This window comes from Prionailurus bengalensis, chromosome B4 (assembly GCF_016509475.1).
Source record: "Prionailurus bengalensis isolate Pbe53 chromosome B4, Fcat_Pben_1.1_paternal_pri, whole genome shotgun sequence".
NCBI classification, from domain to species: Eukaryota; Metazoa; Chordata; class Mammalia; order Carnivora; family Felidae; genus Prionailurus; species Prionailurus bengalensis.
In genome coordinates this window covers 24,819,795-24,840,446 of record NC_057358.1, presented here as the reverse complement: position 1 = coordinate 24,840,446, position 20,652 = coordinate 24,819,795, and the positions used below count along the sequence as shown (strand labels likewise).

The following is a 20,652-nucleotide window of genomic DNA, read 5'->3' as shown; positions in this document are numbered from 1 at the left end:
TCTCCTAGAAAAGGTTCAAGAAATCAAAAAATTAAGTATCTTCATTTTTGGGAATGCAAGCTGGTGCAGCCACTCTGGAAAACAGTATGGAAGTTCCTCAAAAAACTAAAAATAGAACTACCCTACAACCAAGCAATTGCACTACTAGGCATTTATCCAAGGGATACAGGTGTGCTGTTTTGAAGGGGCACACACACCTCAACAGCAGGATCAACAATAGCCAAAGTATGGAAAGAGCCCAAATGTCCATGGAGGGATGAATGGATAAAGAAGACATGGTATATATATGCAATGGAGTATTACTCGGCAATCAAAAAGAATGAAATCTTGTCATTTGCAACTACATGGATGGAACTGGAGGGTATTATGCTAAGTGAAATTAGTCAGAGAAAGACAAAAATCATATGACTTCACTCATATGAGGACTTTAAGAGACAAAACAGATGAACATAATGGAAGGGAAACAAAAATAATATAAAAACAGGGAGGGGGACAAAACAGAAGAGAGTCATAAATATGGAGAAGAGACTGAGGGTTACAGGAGGGGTTGTGGGAGGGGGTATGGGCTAAATGGGTAAGGGGCACTAAGGAATCTACTCCTGAAATCATTGTTGCACTATATGCTAACTAATTTGGATGTAAATTTAAAAAAATAAAAAATAAAACAAGTTAAAAAAAAAGTCTCTTCATTTTGAAGACTATTTTACATAAGCTTCTTTTAAAATTTTACACAATGATCTATAAATTGTGCATTAAACTAAGGGCACTTAGAAAACTGTAGGGTTAAATTTAAATTATTGTATCTGTTCTTTAACACTAGTATTTTTTATTCTATTTTTATTAAAAAAATTTTTTTTAAGCTTATTTTTGAGATAGACAGTATGAGTGTGGGAAGGGCAGAGAGAGAGGGAGACACAAAATCCCAGGCAGGCTCTGCACCACCAGCAGAAAGCCTGATGTGGGGCTTGAACACACGAAACGGTGAGATCATGACTGGAGCCGAAACCAGGAGTCTGATGCCTAACTGACTGAGTCACCCAGGTGCCCCTCTTTTTTTTATTTTTTGAGAGAAAGAGCGTGCACCAGCCTGCACACACAAGCAGGGTAGGGGCAGGGCAAGAGTGAGAGTGAGAATCTTAAGCATGTTCCATGCTCAGCATGGAGCCCAATACGGTGCTCAAACTCCCAAGCTTAACGAACTAAGCCACCCTGGTACCCTTCACTAAGGTAGTGTCTCTGAAAGAGGAGAAATGTAGAGTAGAAACTAGTAATCACTTTGATACCTTCATACCTACAGGCCAATTTAGAATCATCAGATTTGAAGAACAAGGTAAATTAACTGAAAAGGCATTCAAGTAAATAGCCACCAACTGGTAATTGATAAAAGAAAATATTTCCATATATGAAATATTGGCAGATACTTAAAAAGAATAAGGTTAAGCTTTGTGTGTACTGATTGGGAAAAACATCTGAATTTTTTTATAGGCCAAAAGGTAGTTGGTGAACAGTATATTTAATATGATGCCATGATTGTTTTTTTTTCTTTTTAAACAATAGGATACATATACATATAACACAGACATATCTGTATATACATATATGTGTTTTCTGAATTCTACAAAATAGAATTAAAAGTAATTACCCCTTAAAGAGTTAAAATGGAGGGAATGGGGAAGATTCACTTCATTTCATACTTCTTTGATGTTTCGATTTTTTTTCATTTACACATAATACTTTGTTTTTTCTTCTATTACTTTTATTATTAAGGTTAACAAATTTATTAAGCAACCAAAATCTTGTGTCATTTTTGCATACTTTTCAGCTTATGTACAGTTTTAAAGTCGCCACTTGATCTTTGAAACTAATAACCACCTCAGACTTGTCAGTCCCTCTCCCTGCTTTATTGTTTGTTTATCGTGTATCTTTCACAACACAATGTAAGCTCAATGAAAAAGGGCCTTTATTTGTTTTTGGTCACTCCTGTATTTCCAGTGTCTAGCACAGACAAGGAATTTAATAAACAAGGTGGGGGTGTGTTGGGAGATTATACAGAATGAACTATGCTTAGTGATTATAATGTAATTTTAGCGCTCATAGTAAATTATCTAATTGCTGTTCCTTTCAATGGATAAGAGTGAAAAAACTGGCTTTAACCATAATTTTTTTTTTTTTTTGTAAAAGGAAATGCTTGTTACTGTAAGGCTGGGGTCATTCGGGAGGGCATTTTTATTTTTTTTTTTAAATTTTTTTTTTCAACGTTTATTTTATTTTTGGTACAGAGAGAGACAGAGCATGAACGGGGGAGGGGCAGAGAGAGGGAGACACAGAATCGGAAACAGGCTCCAGGCTCTGAGCCATCAGCCCAGAGCCCGACGCGGGGCTCGAACTCACGGACCGCGAGATCGTGACCTGGCTGAAGTCGGACGCTTAACCGACTGCGCCACCCAGGCGCCCCCGGGAGGGCATTTTTATAGCTTATTATAGATAAATGATCTATAATATGTATGCATTATAACAATAATCATGAGAATTAGATTCAACCCAGAAGTTGAAACCACCAGGTAATGTTTACTTTTTTTGGTAACGTTTACTTTGACATGACCAAAGTCACAGAAAGTAAATGGTACAGATAAAATTTTAACACAAGTCAGTACCCTTTACACTACTCTATACTGGAACAGTGTATGTATGTAGAGTCAACAGAATCTGGTAAGCCAACCAGATACTCCATCTTGACCTCCCCCCACATAATATCTCCTCTGATATTCTTTCAAACAAGATCTTCTTTAGTTATCTCCTGATTTAAGGTTACTTTAAAAAGTCTTTTTCTGAGGGGTCTCTGGGCGGCTCAGTTGGTTAAACTTCTGACTTGATTTCAGCTCAGGTCATGATCCCAGAGTCATGAAATTGAGCCCTGTGTCAGGCTCCGTGCTAACACACGGGAGCCTGCTTGGGATTTTCTCTCTTCCTCTCTCTCTCTGTTCCTCCCCACTTGTGCTCTCTCTCTCACAAGAAAATAAAATAAAGTTAAAAAAAAAAAGTCTCTTTCTCAAATTTGTCCTTAAGTAGGGCTACTCAAATCTGTGTTTTGGTTTCTCATACTCTATAGGTAACAGAGTGAATTAAGGACTTCAAATGTCAGAACTAAATAAATGCAGAATGTGCCAGTGCTAAGCAAACATAAGCAGAGTGATTTTTCTTTCAATTAGCTAGCATTTTAGTAGTAAATACAGTTAGGACACAAGTGGCCACAGCAACATACACCCAGAATTTAAGAGGTTACTCTCTGAAGAAGAAACTTTAAAAATACAAAACTCAAGAAGAATGATCTTAGTCATCTGCAAAATTCTCTCCCTCATCCCAGTGCTGGAATTAAAGAAATGGCTCAGACATACAAATAAACGCATGAGATCCTGGCAGAGACAGAGACACAGAAAGACAAGCAGACACAGGCAAATCTCAGTCTAAGTAACTACTCCTTAACCTCAGAGAAGATTTTATTTACAGTGTAAGTGAATTAAGTTCAGTTGGATTGTAACCTATCCGAATGAAGAATATTTGGTGAGCTGGATGGACTGCAGACAAGCAGCATCCAGCTCTGAATCCTGTCACCCCCCTCTCTGCCCCTACCCCACTTACGCACACATGCACGTAGTGTGCTCTCTCTCAAATAAACATTAAAAAAAAAGAAATAAAAGCAACATCTAAATACAATAATTTTTCTAGGTTTCTCTAGCACTTTCCTTGGTAAGAAATATTATTCCTTTCTTTTTTTTTTTGAGGGGTGGGGAGGGCCAGAGAGGGGAAGAGACAGAATATCAAGCAGGCTCCATGCTGAGGCTCCAACTTGTGGCTCAAACCCACAGCCCTGGAATCATGACCTGAGCCAAAATCAAGAGTCAGACCAACTGACTGAGCCAACCAGATGCCCCAGAAACACCATTTCTATATGATGAAAATATTCTGTTAAGGTACAGATACTGTATTGTAAAGCAAAGATTAAATTCCTCAGTTTTTTTGTTTTTTTTTTTTTTTTTGGTCAGATGAACATATCTTTTTTAAAGCCATCCAAATCTCAGTGTTCTACTCTCCGTTCAATAATCTTAGTAATCACTAATCCAATTTCCTAAGTGCCTCTGCAATTTTGAGGAGTGTCTTATATCTCAATCCTGAGTATGCTGAGCACTAGAAGAGTGTATCACCCATTCTAAGTAAAGAAATTAGCATCCAGAAAGAAAGAAAGAAAGAAAAGAAAAGAAAAGAAAAGAAGAAAGAAAGAAAGAGATTAGCATTCTGGAAGGAAGAAGGAAGAAAAGAAAAGAAAGAAAGAAAAAAAGAAAGAAAGAAATTAGCATTCTGGAAGTAAGGAAAGAAGGAAAGAAAGAGAGAAAGAAAGAAATTAGCATTCTGGAAGGAAGGAAGGAAAAGAAAGGAAAGAAAGAAAGAAAGAGAGAAAAAGAAATTAGCATTATAGAAGGAAAAAGAAAGAAAGAAAGAAAGAAAGAAAGAAAGAAAGAAAGAAAGAAAAAAGAAAGAAAAAGAAATTAGCATTTTAGAAGGAAGGAAGGAAGAAGGAAAGAAAGAAAGAGAGAAAGAAATTACCATTCTGGAAGGAAGAAGGAAGGAAAGAAAGAGAGAAAGAAATTAGCGTTATAGAAGGAAAGAAAGAAAAAAGAAGAAAGAAAGAAAAAGAAAAAAAGAAAGAAATTAGCATTCTAGTTTTTCTCTAAACCTCCAAAAGATGGTTATCATCAGTCAAGCCTTGAAAAGAATAAGCCAATATTTTGGACTTATAGACCTATGGACCAGACCCTCACCATGGTAACTTTCAGGTTCCATCCTTTATGAGACTATGTTATAATAATCCTCCCTCTAGTACAGCGATTATCCCATCCTCTTAGAAATCCTGAAATAATTAGTCTGGGGTTATACTGGGGAATATATATATATATTATATATATAATAAATATATATATAATAAATATATATATAAATATATATATAATATATATATATATATTTTTTTTAAACAAGATTCCCCAGTGACTCCAACATGCAGCCAGTGTTGAGTACACTGATCTCTCCTTAAGTCCAACAGACATAATGCATATTATTCAAGTTCTGGCTGAATTCTCCAGTAATCCTCATAAGATAGCCTGCAAAATTTGGGAGCTGCTGGCTGGCTCAGTAGGTAGAGCATGTGACTCTTGATTTGGGGGTTGTAAATTCAAGCCCTATGTTGGATGTAGAGATTACTTAAAAATATAATCTCAAAAGCAAAAACGAAAAAACAAAAAAACAAAAACAAAAAAAACAGACTGTAAAATTTGTACAGAAAACAGAATTTTATATTTCCTTTTGATTATGAATCAAAAGAACTTTCTTTAAAGAAATATGGGTTATTTCCCACAAACCACTTTAGTTATTCCTTTCTCTCAAAGCTAAAATTCTATTAAATCATTTTATTAATTAAAAAAAAATTTTTTTTAAGAGAGAACACGAGCAAGGGGGGGGGGGGGGCGGGCAGTGAGAGAGGGAAAGAGAGATTCTTAAGTAGGCTCCAGGCTCAGCACAGAGCTCAACACAGGGCTCTATCTCAAGATTCTGAGATCATGACCTGAGCCAAAATCAAGAGTAGGATGCTTAACTGACTGAATTACCCAGGGATCCTCCTGTTAAATAATTTTAGAAGAATTTTTTATTTCAGGGGCACCCCAGCTCATGCTCTCTCTCAAAAATAAACGAACATTAAAAAAAAAAAAGAAGAAAAAAGGGGCACCTGGATGGCTCAGTTGGTTAAGCATCGTACTTCAGTTCAGGTCGTGATCTCACAGTTCGTGAGTTTGAGACCAAGGTCGGGCTCTGCGCTGACAGCTCAGAGCCTGGAGCCTGCTTTGGACTCTGTCTCTCTCTCTCTCTGCCCCTACCTTGCTCATGCTCTGTCTCTCTCTCTCTCTCAAAAATAAATGAACATTTACACAATTAAGAAAAAAAAGAATTTTTGATTCCAGCAACTTTTTCAATGATATTTCACTGGCCAGTTTATAAATTACAAAAATTTTCCATAAAATATTATCTATTATAAGATATAAATTAAATTAATGAGGTTCCTTAACATTTGAATGCAAAGGCATGGAATGAGATTTATACTAAAAGAATAATTCTAGGGGTGCCTGTGTGGCCTGATAGGTTAAGTGTCTGACTCCTGATTTTGGCTCAGATTACGATCCCAGCGTTGTGGGATCAAGCCCCACGTCGGGCTCCACACTGAGCGTAGAGCCTGCTTAAGATTCATTCTCTCTTGGGGTGCCTGGTGGCTCAGTCGGTTGAGCGTCGGACTTTGGCTCAAGTTACGATCTCATGGTTCGCAGGTTTGAGCCCTGCCTCAGGCTCTGTGCTGACAGCTCAGCACAGGAGAATAGCTCTGAAGAGCAATAATACAGTGAACTGTATGTATAAATACAATCTAACAACTGCTTCAGTTAGAAAATTATTGCAATTAAAAAAGTGCCAAATTCAGTAATCAAATTTTTGGGATAATGTACTATCCCACACCATTATTATATTTTAAGTCATCTCTATACCCAACATGAAGATAGAACTCACAACCTTCAGATCAAGAGTTGGATGCTCTACTGACTGCACCAGCCAGGCACCCGCCTTCCCACATCATTATTTAGAAGATGCAATTTTATCTAATGATGTCCACAAAGCAAAACTCTGGAAATACTTTAAAAAACTAATCGAATTTTCAACCAATGGGTATCCTAACATTTTCAGATTTACCTCTAAAGGTTTACTATGAACTTTATTATATTCACAGTATGAAAAATGAAATTTTAAAAGTCTGAAAGGAAATAGCTGGTATATTATTTTAATTAGAGAAGTAGTCACAGAAATCTACGGGCACAGTGGAAGTATCTTAAGACAGTTAAAAGGCAGCAGTATAGTTTAAATCCATCTCCCTCCCACTTTAAACTGTGGCTACATCATTAATTAATCAAACTGGACAGGAAAAATGGGTAAATTTTACCTAATGTGTCAATTCAACTTTACATTATAGAAGCGTGTCCTTAAAATTGTAATATTTAAAATAAAGAAAAGGAATGGTTACCAAACCAAAAAGGCTTTAGATTTTCTTTGTCTTTCTGCTTTTGAAAGGCTTCGTTGTTGTATTACTGATAAGGTTAACAGCCAAAAGGACTAAACTCTGCCTTCTGTTATAGATAAACCAAGTCCACTGAATAAAAATTATGAAAATGAAACAAAGTGCACAGCTTTGAGTAGTATGAAAGAGATTAAAACAAAATGAAACAAATGAGTCTGAATTGACCAAACAGGAACTAACACTGTTGAATCATCTGGCAAAAGAACTATTCCTTTTTAAATATTTTCTTTATGCTTAAAGACAATTTATTTAAAATTATCAAACAGGGGTGCCTGGGTGGCTCAGTCGGTTAAGCGTCTGACTTCGACTCAGGTCATGATCTCACGGTCCATGAGTTCGAGCCCCGCGTCGGGCTCTGTGCTGACAGCTCAGAGCTTGGAGCCTGTTTCGGATTCTGTGTCTCCCTCTCTGTGACCCTCCCCCGTTCATGCTCTGTCTCTCTCTGTCTCAAAAATAAATAAACGTTAAAAAAAATAAAATAAATAAAATAAAAAAATAAAAAATAAAATTATCAAACAGACCTAAATCTCACAACTTCCGATCCAGTTTCAACATAAAAATGATCCTTTATAAAGACACTACGATTATCTTTAAAATCCATGATTTCCTCATAAATTTACTTCTCAAAACAATCCCTTGAAACAGACTTTAAAGTTAGCAAGGGATGCCCTCCTTACTAATTACCAGAAAAATTAAAAGCATCCTTATCTTATTCTGGTTCTGAAGGACCTCTGCATTCACAGAAAAAAATGCTTGCTACTAAGAAGTCCAGGGTTGGGAATATCTCAATTTGTGAGTCAAAACTTGATGAGAACACTGATGGGCAGGGCTGTTAACTATGTCTTCTAAATAAAAAGTTCCAAAGCAGAAATGCTTTCAAGACAGCCCAGGTACTTCCCACATTCTTAAGGAAGGGACTTCAGTATTTTAAAAGACTCCTATTTCTATACTTTCTGAAGAAGCTGACTGTGGAGAAAGGCAGGGAAGATGAAAAAAAAAAAAATCACATCACCATGTGATCTTAAGGAAAAAACACTTACCTTAAGATGAACTTTGATGAGGGGAGCCTTGGTGGCTCAGTCAGTTAAGCGTCTGACTTCAGCCCAGATCATGATCTCACTATCTGTAGGTTCGAGCCCCATGTTGGGCTCTGTGCTGACAGCTCAGAGCCTGGGGCCTGATTCTGTGTCTCCCTCTCTCTGCCCCTCCCCCACTTGCACTTTGTGTCTTTCTCTCTCAAAAATAAACATTAAAAAAAAAAAAGATGAACTTTGATGAGACAGATAAAACCCTAATAAATTCAATAACTTAGGTTTTGTATTCTAACATATTATAATCTCCTTGTTCCTTAAAGCAGCTAATTTGCCTGATAACAAAATTAAATTAGAACTGCTCTGAATATTTTCTACTGGGAATTATTTCCCCTACCTTTTTCATTTCTTCAACATACGCAATCATGGCTTCCTCTTTGGTCATATCACCCAGTGAACTCCAAGCATCCCTAGAAATGGAAATATTCAAATAACAAAAAAATACCTGTCTTCCAATTGCTCAGAATACAATTTGTAGTCAATGCTATATGGTTATTAATTTAAAACAGGCTCTCTACTTAAAGCCTACGCAAAGATAATATGTTTCCAAAGGATCTCTTTAAATGTACCACCTTAAAGAACAATATCAGAGGAAATAAACTGTCAAATTAAATAGTATTTAAAAGTAGTAATAGCCCATCTGTAGATTATAAACTATATAAACTATATTATATCACTATAGAGCAGATCCTATAGACTATCGATATTTGCTAAGAACTCTTCAAAAGTTTTATATTATAAACAGCAATGACAGAAAGGAACATTTTAGAAGACTATATGAAATGAACTATCACAGCCATGTTTTAAAAGAACAGGAGTTTGAGTTTAAAATTTCCATTACTTTAAATAAGAATCTAATGTATACACTCAAAAAATAGAAATGGTTTCCTACTTCTAAAAAAACAAAAATGTGAAGCACAGGCAATTTTTAAACCCACAGACAATGGGTTTAATGAGACAATGAGAATACAGTAAAACTTGGAGTGCGAGTAACTTGCTCATCCGCAAGATGAGCAAACTTTTTCTTTTTTTAATGTTTTATTTATTTTTGAGAGAGAGAGGGACAGAGCATGAGGTGGGCAGGGGCAGAAAGAGAGGGAGACAGAATCCACAAAGCACACTCCAGGCTCCGAGCTGTCAGCACAGAGTCCAACGCGGGGCTCAAACCCGTGAACCGTGAGGTCATGACCTCAGCTGAAGTCGGACACCCAACCAACTGAGTCACCCAGGTACCCCGATGAGCAAACATTTCTAATAAATTTTAACTTGATAAACAGCCGATGTCTTGCAATATGAGTAGCACGTGATGCCGAAGTCACATGATTGCAACTAAGCCAATGGTTCTTGAAATTTGCTTTGGTATACGAATGCTCTGGATTATAAGCATGTTTCTAGGACAAATCATGCTCGCAAACCATGGTTTTACTGTAGACCTTTGAAATTTTTGCCTAAAATGAAAACCTTTCTTTTTATGTATTTTTTCCAGAAGCAGTTGATATCTACCAATGGTCAATTCTGAGGAAAAATTATAAAGTAAATAAATCAATTTTCTTAAAACAGATTAAATACCATATTGCTATTACATTTAACCTATTATCTATGACCATTCATAAAGAACTTAGAGGAAAGTATAGTGCTAACAAATCCTCAAAGGAGTTTAAGGACTTTCAATTCAGGGTAAAGAAATTCAGCCATCAAAATGTGTGGCTCTTAAGACATACTTCACCAATTAGCATACTCTGTTCATAACGTACTTTCTATGTTACAGAGGTAGCTATGGATATAACTTTTTAAAGTATATTAAAAATCAAATTTCAAAAAAAAATCAAATTTCTATTCAAGTACAGTGGGAAGGAGTGACAGCTTAGATAAAAAGTTAGCACAGTAGTACCTGAGTTATGTTCCTAGTTACTTAAGAATCATCTAAAGGTTCAGAGCAAACAGTGTCATTTGACAAGTAAAAGTCATTACTTTTCCCCGCAGGTAAAACAGGCAGGAGAGTTTATTTGTTTGTTTGCTTAACTGAGTTTGGGAGTTGCTCTTGGTATAAGAAAATGAAAAAAATTCCATAAAAGGAAAGACTAACTGAAAATGATTTTTGATGCACCTACCCCTTTGGGTTTTATTGTTTTCCTCTCTTCCCTGAGACTTCTCTATTTGTATGAAATTGTGTTAAAAGCACATGGAGGATAAAAAATTGGATCCAGTATGTTAGAACACCTTACGCACAGAGTAATACATAACCACATAAATAAGTCATATGATAATTATGTCATTAAAATAAAATTTCTTTCAGAGCTCTCTATATAAAATTACCATTTATATCTTCCAATAGGATCCCAGAATCCAGGCCTCGACAGTTTACAGGGTCCTTCAGTTGCCTGCTTATAGAAGCTATAGAATTTGAGCATCATTTCATTTGTTGGCTGAAATGAACCTATTGGAGACATATTAAACATAAATCACCTGGAGAATTCAATTGATACTAAGGCTGTAAATCAGCTTAGCTATACTAATAGTGATATTTAAATATTTCATTAACAGTACAATCATTTACTTCCGTCTTATAGAAATAAACGTTATGGCTGTCCGTTGCTTTACTCCTCTGACTTAAAAAATGTACACTCTGCTTAATAAAACCTCAACATTAAGAAATTGAAGGCCTTTTGGTCAAATTTCAACTTCTCAGTGAATAGGAAGTCTGGCTAAAGTGAACCAATGTCTGCTGTGGTAGAAAAAGAATCCAAGATAAAATAGATTTCTCACTTCCTACCTCTGTAATTTTGACCACATCAATTTCTTGATAATCAAATCAGTCTTTATATATGTCTCTAGCATATCTGTGATCTTTTTTTGTTAAAAGTTTCAAAATGTATGAATGAGAGCTCTAAGCTACAATACTTAATAATAGAGAAAAATTGGAATGCAAATGTTTTATAATAAATAATTGACTAAATTGTTATGATACATATACACAACAGGATCATTTATAACTACAGCCCTTAAAAATTATATGGTATGAAAATATAAACGACTGAGAAAAGTTTCACAATCTACTATAAAGTGAGAAAATAACAGTAGTTTAAAAATAGCATATCCAGTACAATCCATTTTTGCAAAGTAAGTATTCATACACATAAAAAGCAGAATAAAAGGAAACACATCAAAATTTTAAAGACGATATCTCTGGATAGTAAGTATACAGATCATTTTCCTTTTTTTTTATTTGTGTTTTAAAAATTTTTACATTTGGGATCTCATCAAAATAAAAAGCTTCTGCACAGCGAAGGAAACAATCAGCAAAACTAAAAGGCAACCGACAGAATGGGAGAAGATATTTGCAAACAACATACCAGATAAAGGGTTAGTATCCATAATCTATAAAGAACTTATCAAACTCAACACCCAGAAAACAAATAATCCAGTGAAGAAAAGGGCAAAAGACATGAATAGACACTTCTCCAAAGAAGACATCTATATGGCTAACAGACACATGAAGAAATGCTCAACATCACTCATCATCAGGGAAATACAAATCAAAACCACACTGAGATACCACCTCACCCGTCAGAATGGCTAACATTAACAACTTAGGCAACAACAGATGTTGCGAGGATGCAGAGAAAGAGGATCTCTTTTGCATTGTTGGTGGCAATGCAAGCTGGTGCAGCCACTCTGGAAAACAGTATGGAGGTTCCTCAAAAAACTAAAAATAGAACTGCCCTACGACCCAGCAATTACACTACTAGGTATATATCCAAGGGATACAGGTGTGCTGTTTCGAAGGGGCACACGCACCCCTATGTTTGTAGCAGCACTATCGACAATAGCCAAAGTATGGAAAGAGCCCAAATGTCCATTGATGGATGAATGGATAAAGATGTGGTATATATATACAATGGAGTATTACTCAGCAGTCAAAAAGAATGAAATCCTGCCATTTGCAACTATGTGGATGGAACTGGAGGGTATTATGCTATGTGAAATTAGAGAAAGACAAATGTCATATGACACCACTCATATGAGGACTTTAAGAAACAAAACAGATGAACATAAGGGAAGGGAAACAAAAATAATATAAAAAACAGGGAGGGGGACAAAACAGAAGAGAGTCATAAATATGGAGAACAGACTGAGGGTTACAGGAGGGGTTGTGGGAAGGGGGGATGGGCTAAATGGGTAAGGGGCACTAAGGAATCTACTCCTGAAATCATTGTTGCACTATATGCTAACTAATTTGGATATGAATTGAAAATATATATATATATAAAATTGTTTTTACATTCAATGTGTTTATATATTACATTTATATCAAAATTATTATAATAAAAATTAAAACTATAAAAAGATATTTTATAAACTTTCTAGATTGCATAATAAACACACAATGTGTAGCAATCAAAAATTAGTAGTTTATAAGCATTGTGAAAATCACAACACGGATAAGCTGAGAGCTGGTGTTTCGGGTTTACCAGGAATGAATAATTAATTCCAAAATCACAGTAACTATTATCTACATAATATATGCTCCTTTAGGAGTACCTATTAGACATTATTTCAATAATATTGTCCTCCTTTAAATACCAGAGGTTAAAAAAATGGGAAAATTACAGTTAAAAGGGTTACATATTTTTTTAAGCTTTGAAATAGTTTTATTTGAAAAAAAATTTTTTAAACGGTTGCCTACTTAAATAACACAAATCTAAAACACCAAGAGACTCATCTCAAAATATCTTCAGTAAGTCACAGTAAGATTAAAAAATTGTTTTTAACATTTATTTATTTATTTGGAGAGAGAGAGAGAGAGAGAGAGAGAACCCAAAGCAGGCTCCAGTACTGTTAGTGCAAAGCCTGACACACAGCTCAATCCCACGAACTGTGAGATCATCACATGAGCCGAAATTAAGAGTTGGCCGCCCAACCAACTGAGCCACCCAGGGGCCCCAAGTCAAAATAAGATTTAAAAGTTTATTTGTTGGGGTGTCTGGGTGGCTCAGTTGGTTGAGCATCTGCCTCTTGATTTTGTTCAGGTCATTATCCAAGGGTCCTGGGATTGAGCCCCGAGTCAGGCTCCGTGCTGAGTGTGGAGCCTGATTAATACTTTCCTTAAGATTCTCACTCTCACTCTCCCTCTGCCCCTCTCCCCCACTTACACACTCTCTCCCTAAAAAAAATAAAATAAAAATCTTTAAAAAGTAAAAAAAAGTCTATTTGTTAAGGTGAGTGAAATATACATTAGAATAGATTACAGCAAAAACTGTTAACGTATTGAATATACTCTGTAAGACACTAGATAAAGTATAATCTGTCCTCAAGGTGCTTGCTCACGCATAACATATTTGACATGTGTATTTAAAATGTTATCTAAGAATTTAAATTTGTAAAGGTCAAGGGCAAACCAAACATAGATGCTATAGGATTCATTATAACCTCAGACCTTAAATAAAGATTAAGCAACAAGGAACAAAGAAACAGATCTCACCCTTTGCAAAATAGTCCAGGGCAGACTATACCAATTAAAGAGTACAATTATTAAAAGATTTAATAATTCATTATAATAAAACTTCCAGCTTCAATTAATATCAATTTAATTTCAGGGGATAACAGTACACTGAATATCATCCAACACAGGCCATTTGCCAGGGTACCTTAACCTTGTGATAGCTTCTTAAATGTTATGTGAATAGTTTATATTTACATGGGTTTAATACAAAATATATATCAACAAAGATAGTAGACAAGAGACATCAAGTTCTACCTTTAACAATTCTCAAAAAATTATAAACATGTGTGGTTTAGAAAAAGGATAAAGATACAACTTATGTAAAACTCTTACAGTGATGCCTTTCTATAAACTCTTAATCAGGCAGTTAGAAAATCAACAGCTAAATAAGTTCCTATATTATTTTTTTAGATGTTGTTCATTCACTCTTATCTTTCAACCCCCTCCTATGAACTCCAATTTGATGTCTGAGATTACAGAAGGAATACTATTTTCTGTCTATTTGCTTTCAAAACCCTTTAAATCTGCACTTTATGAATTTTTATTAAGTAGTGTTGAATATTCATTTCGAAGCCAACAGATGATTAATTAAAATCAATTAAGTAGAATATATTAAATACTATAATAATATATCAATTAAGTATTCAGTGAATTTTACATTCTGGCACAGTAACAGCGCTTAAATGCAACATTAAAAAAATACAAGTTTATTGTGAAAAATAATTCATATAATGCAGAAGGACATGAAGTAAAAGATAAAAGTCCCCCTCCCCAAACTTCTGCACAGAAAAAAATACTTGAATAACGGCTTTAAACTTCCTAATATTGGTCCAAACCCATAGAATTACAAATTCAAAAAGCTCTGTAAATTCTAAACACGGTGTATTTGAAGAAAACCACACTTGGCCACATCACAGTCAAACTGCTGAAAACCAAGGATAAAGAGAAAAATCTTGAAAACAGCCTGAGAAATGGCACAAGAACAACTGGAATGACTTTTCTCCTAAACTGCAAGGAAGGCCCAATATAAGTATAAGAAAGAGAACACTAGTGTAAAGAAAATAGCACACACAAAAAAGTACTAAGTATATATGTATTTATTAAAATAAATCATTTTACAAATGATTTACTGTTCTTTCCTTTCTCTCCCTTCACATCAAAAGTTTTTGGAAGGTTTAAACAGTACAGTTTAAGAGTATGCACACCAGGCATACTACCCATCCCAGTTTGTGTGTGTGTGTGTGTTTTTAAACATACCCAAATCCGCAGTCATTAAGTGGCAGACTTTGTTTTCAACAAAAACTACTCAAAATCTGGATAACATATTTGTCTTTTTCTTGAAAATTGAGCAGGTAATTAATTCACATTCTTTATTTCTTCAACTACACTCCTTTTAAACGCAGAAACGAAGTAGGTTAAATAAGCAAGACTACAAGCAGAAATAAGGTTAAAGGAGGCGAGGTTAAGAAACTGGGGCCTCGGGCCTCTGCAGGAGGCTTGTTCAGCGGGGGCCCAGCGCACTTACCATTTTTCGGCAAACTCTGGATCACCTTCACCGCCGCCTCAAACCTGGTTTCGTGCACGGATCTCGTGTCCGCCATCTCCAGCCGCCAGCGCCGGCCCCGGTCCCGGTCCCAAGATCTGTCGGCTGGAATCAGGCAGCAGCAGCACCAGCTTTCCCAAGAGCCTGCATGAAACTGGAACATGGAGCGCAGCCGCGGATCAACATGCCCAAAGGGAGGAGGCCCACGCAGCTGGTCAATTCCCCGTTGCCCTGCCCTATCCAGGCCACACAGACCGAGGTGGCCCAGCTCTTTCCTCCTCCCCGGGGCGTGACCTAGACCGAGAAGCCGGCCCCGCGGAGACAGAAAAACAACTCACCGAGAGGAAAAGCATCTCTAGCACAACACGGAGGGACTCCGGCCACCAGCGGTCGCGGAGCCTCTCTCCCACCCACAGGACCCTGGCGGAGCAGCCACACTCCCCATCCCGACAGGGTCCGTGGGTCCGTCCGCGCCCTCCCCAGAGCCCCGCCCCAGAGCCACTAAAGGACCCACTAGCTGCCGCCGCCGCTGCCGCGCAGCCGACTCCACCCACTCGCCGCGTCCGAGGAGACGACGCGCGCTGCAGTCGGTCCCCTGAGTAGGGCCAGAGAAGAAGCCAAGGAAGAGAAGTGAGATGTGCCGGGTCCTCGCTATTTTGAACAGGCCGGACCGCCGCGTCTGTGCCAGTGCAGCGGGACTGTGGGAGCACACAGGGAACGCGGGATTGGACCCTTCGCCTGGGCCCAAAGCGTCGGTACCGCTGGGCAAAAAAAAAAAAAAAAAAAAAAACCCTACCGTCCACAGCTCCTCCTGCCCTCTTAGGTTAAGGTTTGAAGAAGGTGATGGGACATAAGCAAAGGGCTTTAGATCCAGATAGGCTCTGTGCGAACATTATGTTCTGCCATTCGAGTTCTGTGACCTAGAGCAAGTTACTTAGCCTCTCCTTTGGCAATTTTACAGTACCCTCAAGGGTAGATGAAAGAATTAGAGATTTTGGATGAAAGTGTTTAGCAATACTTGATCCGCAATACTTTGACAGCTTTAGCCGCCTGGAGCTAAGAACGTCCGAAAGTAATCTAACCAAAGGAGTAGGGAAGATTGCCCGCCACTAGCCTGGGCCGGGGAAGGGAGGGCACCTTCCCCAGCACCACCACTAACATCTTGTCCCTGGGAGCCGGGCATAGCCCAACTTCAGCCCGATTTAATAGGAGGCAGGGGTCGGGGGAGGGGACATTGAGGAACCAGTACGGATTGTCAACCCTAAAACGGGTACGGTGGGCCTTCAACTGTCTACCATAACGCCTTGCAACCTCAGGCACCTAGAATAGCCCCCAGGCCCAGCGTGGGGAGGACTAATACGGATTTGGGAGATGGAGTCTTGCGGCCCGGAAGTCCTCAAATCGCCAGGGCCTTTCTGAGCTCGGGTTGGGTTAGGCGGGTTACTAGCAGTAATCTAAGCGCAGACGGTAAATTACTCTTCCCTTTGAGCCGCACTGCCGGCATTTACCTTGGCATTGCCCGGCAAGGCCCGTCCGGTATTGTCCCCGACGCCCGCCCCTCGCCCTGCCCCGTGGACTTGTGGGAAATGTAGTCCCCGCCCGCCCCCCTTCTCTTTGGCGCTTCCGGATACCCTTCAGAGGCTGGCGTTCTTCCCTGTTCCGGTTCGGTTTCTCCGTCCCGCAGACGCTCAGCCGATGCGGCGGAAATCCTGCCTTCGCACTGCGTCGCCCTCAGCTGTTTCAAAATGCCACATCCGCTTCCCGCGAGAGGGACCCTCAGTGGTCTTTTCAGAGGTGTGGTAACGCGACCGGTGTGGCTTGGAGCACGGGGGTGTAATTTTTTTGCTCCTGGTTGCTTACTGACTTTGAAGTCAAGGATGTGAAAGCAAATGTCGTTTAGGTAATAAAGACTACCGCTTTGCTGAGTGCCTGGTGTTTGCCAAGGCAGTGTCACATATTCCAAACGCTATAGGGTGTTTACGAATGAGGAAATGGAGGTCTACGGTAACGGATCTGCCCAAGAACCCACAATTTAGTAAGTAAGCAGAGCCAGGAGTCAGTCCAAAAAACTCTTGCTTTAGATCTTGGACTTTTTCCAGGACACCAAAAGTGTAAGGGACTAGCAATTTTTGTAGTTTACTCAAACTAGGAAAACTACATGTTTTAATAATCTGCTTCCCCTACTCTTTTTTTTTTTTTAATATTCTTTTCAAATCCAATCTATTTAGTCATGCATACTTATAAACAGACTTGGGTGTTTATTTCTAATCTAGGACTTCATTTTGACAACTTTTCATGAAATTTATGTAGTAAGCAAATTTACAACATGTTGGTCTTTAGTAAGGATGAATAAGAATTTTCTGTCCGTGATTTATGTCCAATTTCCATTTGCAGGTAGTGTGGATTTCCAATCAAGGAGAATAGCTTAAGGAGAAAGAAAATTGAGATTATTCAGATGAAGGTATTTAAAAGTAGCTCATTCACATAGCTGTGCTGGTTCAGATTTGGTAACTCCTACTGAAACACAATGATGAATATGATGAATTAGTTCCTAAGCTGCCTTCCATTTATGTGAACAACCTATAATTCTACCTAAAATATATAAAAAGGTAAACATTTAAAAATCTAACATATAAAAAGACAAAATGAGAAAAAAATACCCTTGAGAGTGATTTGGAAATGCCATCTATTATGAATTGAATGTTTGTGTCCCCAAAATTTGTATGTTGAGGCCCTAACCTCGATGTGACTTTATTTCGAGACAGCCTGTGATGAAGGTTAAATGAGATCATAAGGGTGGAAATCTAATCTACTAGGGCTAGTGCCCTTACAAGAAGAGGAAGAAACACCATAGCTCTTTCCCTCCACTATATGAGGACATAGCAAAAGGTAGCCACCTGTAAGCCAGGAGGAGAACTCTCACCAGAAACCACATTGGCCAGCAACTTGATCTTGGACTCCCCAGCCTCTAGAAGTATGAGAAATAAACTTCCATTGGTTAAGCCACGAAGTGTATGGTATTTTAGTATGACAGCCCAAGCAGACAGAGATTCCAGTCATATGTCTAAAAGTCATAGCCAATGCAAAAGAACAGGAAAAAAAATAAGGCATAAATATAAGAAGGAAATTATTATTTTTAGATGGAATTATCTGTCTAGAAAAATAGCATTGAGTAAACTAAAATACTATTGAAATTGTAAGAGTTGCAGTTTACTCAAACTAGGAAAACTACATGTTTTAATAATCTGTAAGAGTTGAGAAGGTGAATAAGATAAATATTCAAAATCTATAGTTTCCTATTAGAATATTGGAAGACAAAAATCAAGTCCAGACCATTTGCAATAATGTGAATAGAACTAGACGGTATTATGCTAAGCGAAATTAGTCAGAGAAAGACAAATATATGACTTTATTCATATGTGGAATTTAAGATAAAAAACATGATCATACAGGAAGGGAAACAAAGTTAATATAAAAACAGAGAAGGGGAAAAAACGTAAGAGACTCTTAAGTATAGAAAACAAACAGAGGGTTGCTGGAGGGGTTGTGAGTGGGGGGAGGGCTAAATGGGCAAGGAGCATTAAGGAAGACACTTTTTGGAAGGAACCACTGGTTTCTACTCTTGAAATCATTATTGCACTATGTGCTAACTAACTTGGATGTACATTTAAAAAAACAATTTTTTTGTTTAACAAATAAAAATATTTTTTTAAATAAAAAAATCAAGTCCAGATGGATTAAAGACTTAAACATGAAAAGAAAAACTAGGGGCGCCTGGGTGGCGCAGTCGGTTAAGCGTCCGACTTCAGCCAGGTCACGATCTCGCGGTCCGGGAGTTCGAGCCCCGCGTCGGGCTCTGGGCTGATGGCTCAGAGCCTGGAGCCTGTTTCCGATTCTGTGTCTCCCTCTCTCTCTGCCCCTCCCCCGTTCATGCTCTGTCTCTCTCTGTCCCAAAAATAAATAAACGTTGAAAAAAAAAAATTAAAAAAAGAAAAAAAGAAAAGAAAAACTACAAACTTTTAGAGAATAAGACAGTCTTAACTAATGCAACAAGATTAGGTAAAATAAATGAGATATAAGAATCAGGAAAGAAAAAGTAAATACTACATTATTTGCAGGTGATCAGGTGATCCGTTATTCACATAGAAAATCTAAGGGAAGCTACTACTATTACAACTAAGAAAGGATTCAGTAAAGTTGTTGAACATAAGATCAATCAATAATGATGCTTTAAAACAACAGTTTTATTACAAAATGTAATAGAAAAAAATATTCACAATAGCAATACATTCCAAAGTTCTAAAAACGAAAGATGTTTAACATCTTTTTGGAGAAAAATTATAAAATTTATCTGGACATGAAAGGCCAGAATAAATAGACATATGGTAGTTATACCCAAAATTATAAAGATGAAAATTCTTCCCAAATTATCCATAAGTACAATATAACTCCTTTTACAATCTCCATAGGACTCTGAAGAACTTTATAAACTAACTAAAAGTCCTACAGAAAAGCCCAGAACAGGTAAGATGATTCTGAAAAGAATGTAATGGAATGTTCCATTAGGCAGGGTGGGCTAACTGCTACCATCAAGTACTGCAGTATTTCAGAGGCTTAACACAATAACGTTTATCCATCATGCATATCACAGTCCAATAATAGTGGCAGAAGAGCAAGGGGGAGGATGATTCTGCTCCATTTAGTCTTCCAGGAGTGCAGGATCCTCTGTCTAGTGTCTCCATCATCCCATAGGACCTCAGAGTCCTCCACTGGATCTCCTACATCCAGCCAGAAAAAGAGGTTGTAGGGAGAGGGCATGGAGAATCTCAAGAGAGATTTTTAAGAGCCAGGTCTGGAAGTGGCAAATATTGCTTTCCATCAACATTTCATTGGTCTAATTTAACTTCAGTCACGACTGAAAAATTTTTAGGGGCACCTGCGTGGCTCAGTCGGTTAAGCAACCCGCTCTTGATTTTGGCTCAGATTATGATCTCACAGTTTGTGAGAGCAAGCCCCACGTTAGGCCCTGTGCTGACGGTGCAGAGCCTACTTGGAATTTTCTCTCTCTGTCTCCCTCTCTGTCCCTCTCTCTCTCTCTCTCTCTCAACAAGAATAAATAAACTTCTAAAAAAATGGCTGAAAAATTTTAGTATAGGTAAGTTTCTAGAGAAAAAGAAAACTTGGCAAACAAACAACAGTCTCTACCACAGAAGACTGATCCTGCCAAGTGGCATACTTAAGAAACATTAGCAATAAATAAGTGTGTGATATTGATGGAAGAAAAGCCATTTAGTTTATAGTGGGACAGAATAGAGAACTCAGAGATAGGAATTAAAAATTATTGGAG

The 20,652-nt window shown here is 37.7% G+C and overlaps 2 protein-coding genes across 11 annotated transcripts in view; one reads left to right on the top strand and one right to left on the bottom strand.

Annotated features, from left to right (window-relative positions):
• The window catches only part of ACBD5 (acyl-CoA binding domain containing 5), a 47,283-nt gene extending 30,407 nt beyond the window's left edge, over positions 1–16,876 (bottom strand). For 2 of the 10 annotated variants that reach the window (XR_006294759.1, XM_043564888.1), the window contains exons 1-4: positions 15,644–15,803; positions 15,288–15,459; positions 10,576–10,696; positions 8,597–8,669 (exon numbers count right to left, since the gene is read on the bottom strand). Coding sequence is in view for 5 of the 10 variants with exons in the window: in XM_043564888.1 (XP_043420823.1) it covers positions 8,597–8,669; positions 10,576–10,696; positions 15,288–15,459; positions 15,644–15,658 (381 nt within the window). In the remaining 5 variants the exon portion in view is untranslated. Of the gene's footprint in view, positions 1–8,596; positions 8,670–10,575; positions 10,697–15,287; positions 15,460–15,643; positions 15,804–16,813 lie in introns of those variants that run through there. The other 8 variants (XR_006294761.1, XM_043564890.1, XR_006294760.1 and 5 more) reach the window with 7 other exon arrangements.
• An 869-nt stretch (positions 16,877–17,745) lies between these two features.
• Positions 17,746–20,652, top strand: part of ABI1 (abl interactor 1) — a 147,683-nt gene continuing 144,776 nt past the window's right edge. The window contains exon 1 of the mRNA XM_043564875.1: positions 17,746–17,766. Coding sequence (XP_043420810.1) covers positions 17,761–17,766 — 6 coding nt within the window. The 5' untranslated portion in view covers positions 17,746–17,760. The remainder of the gene's footprint in view (positions 17,767–20,652) is intronic.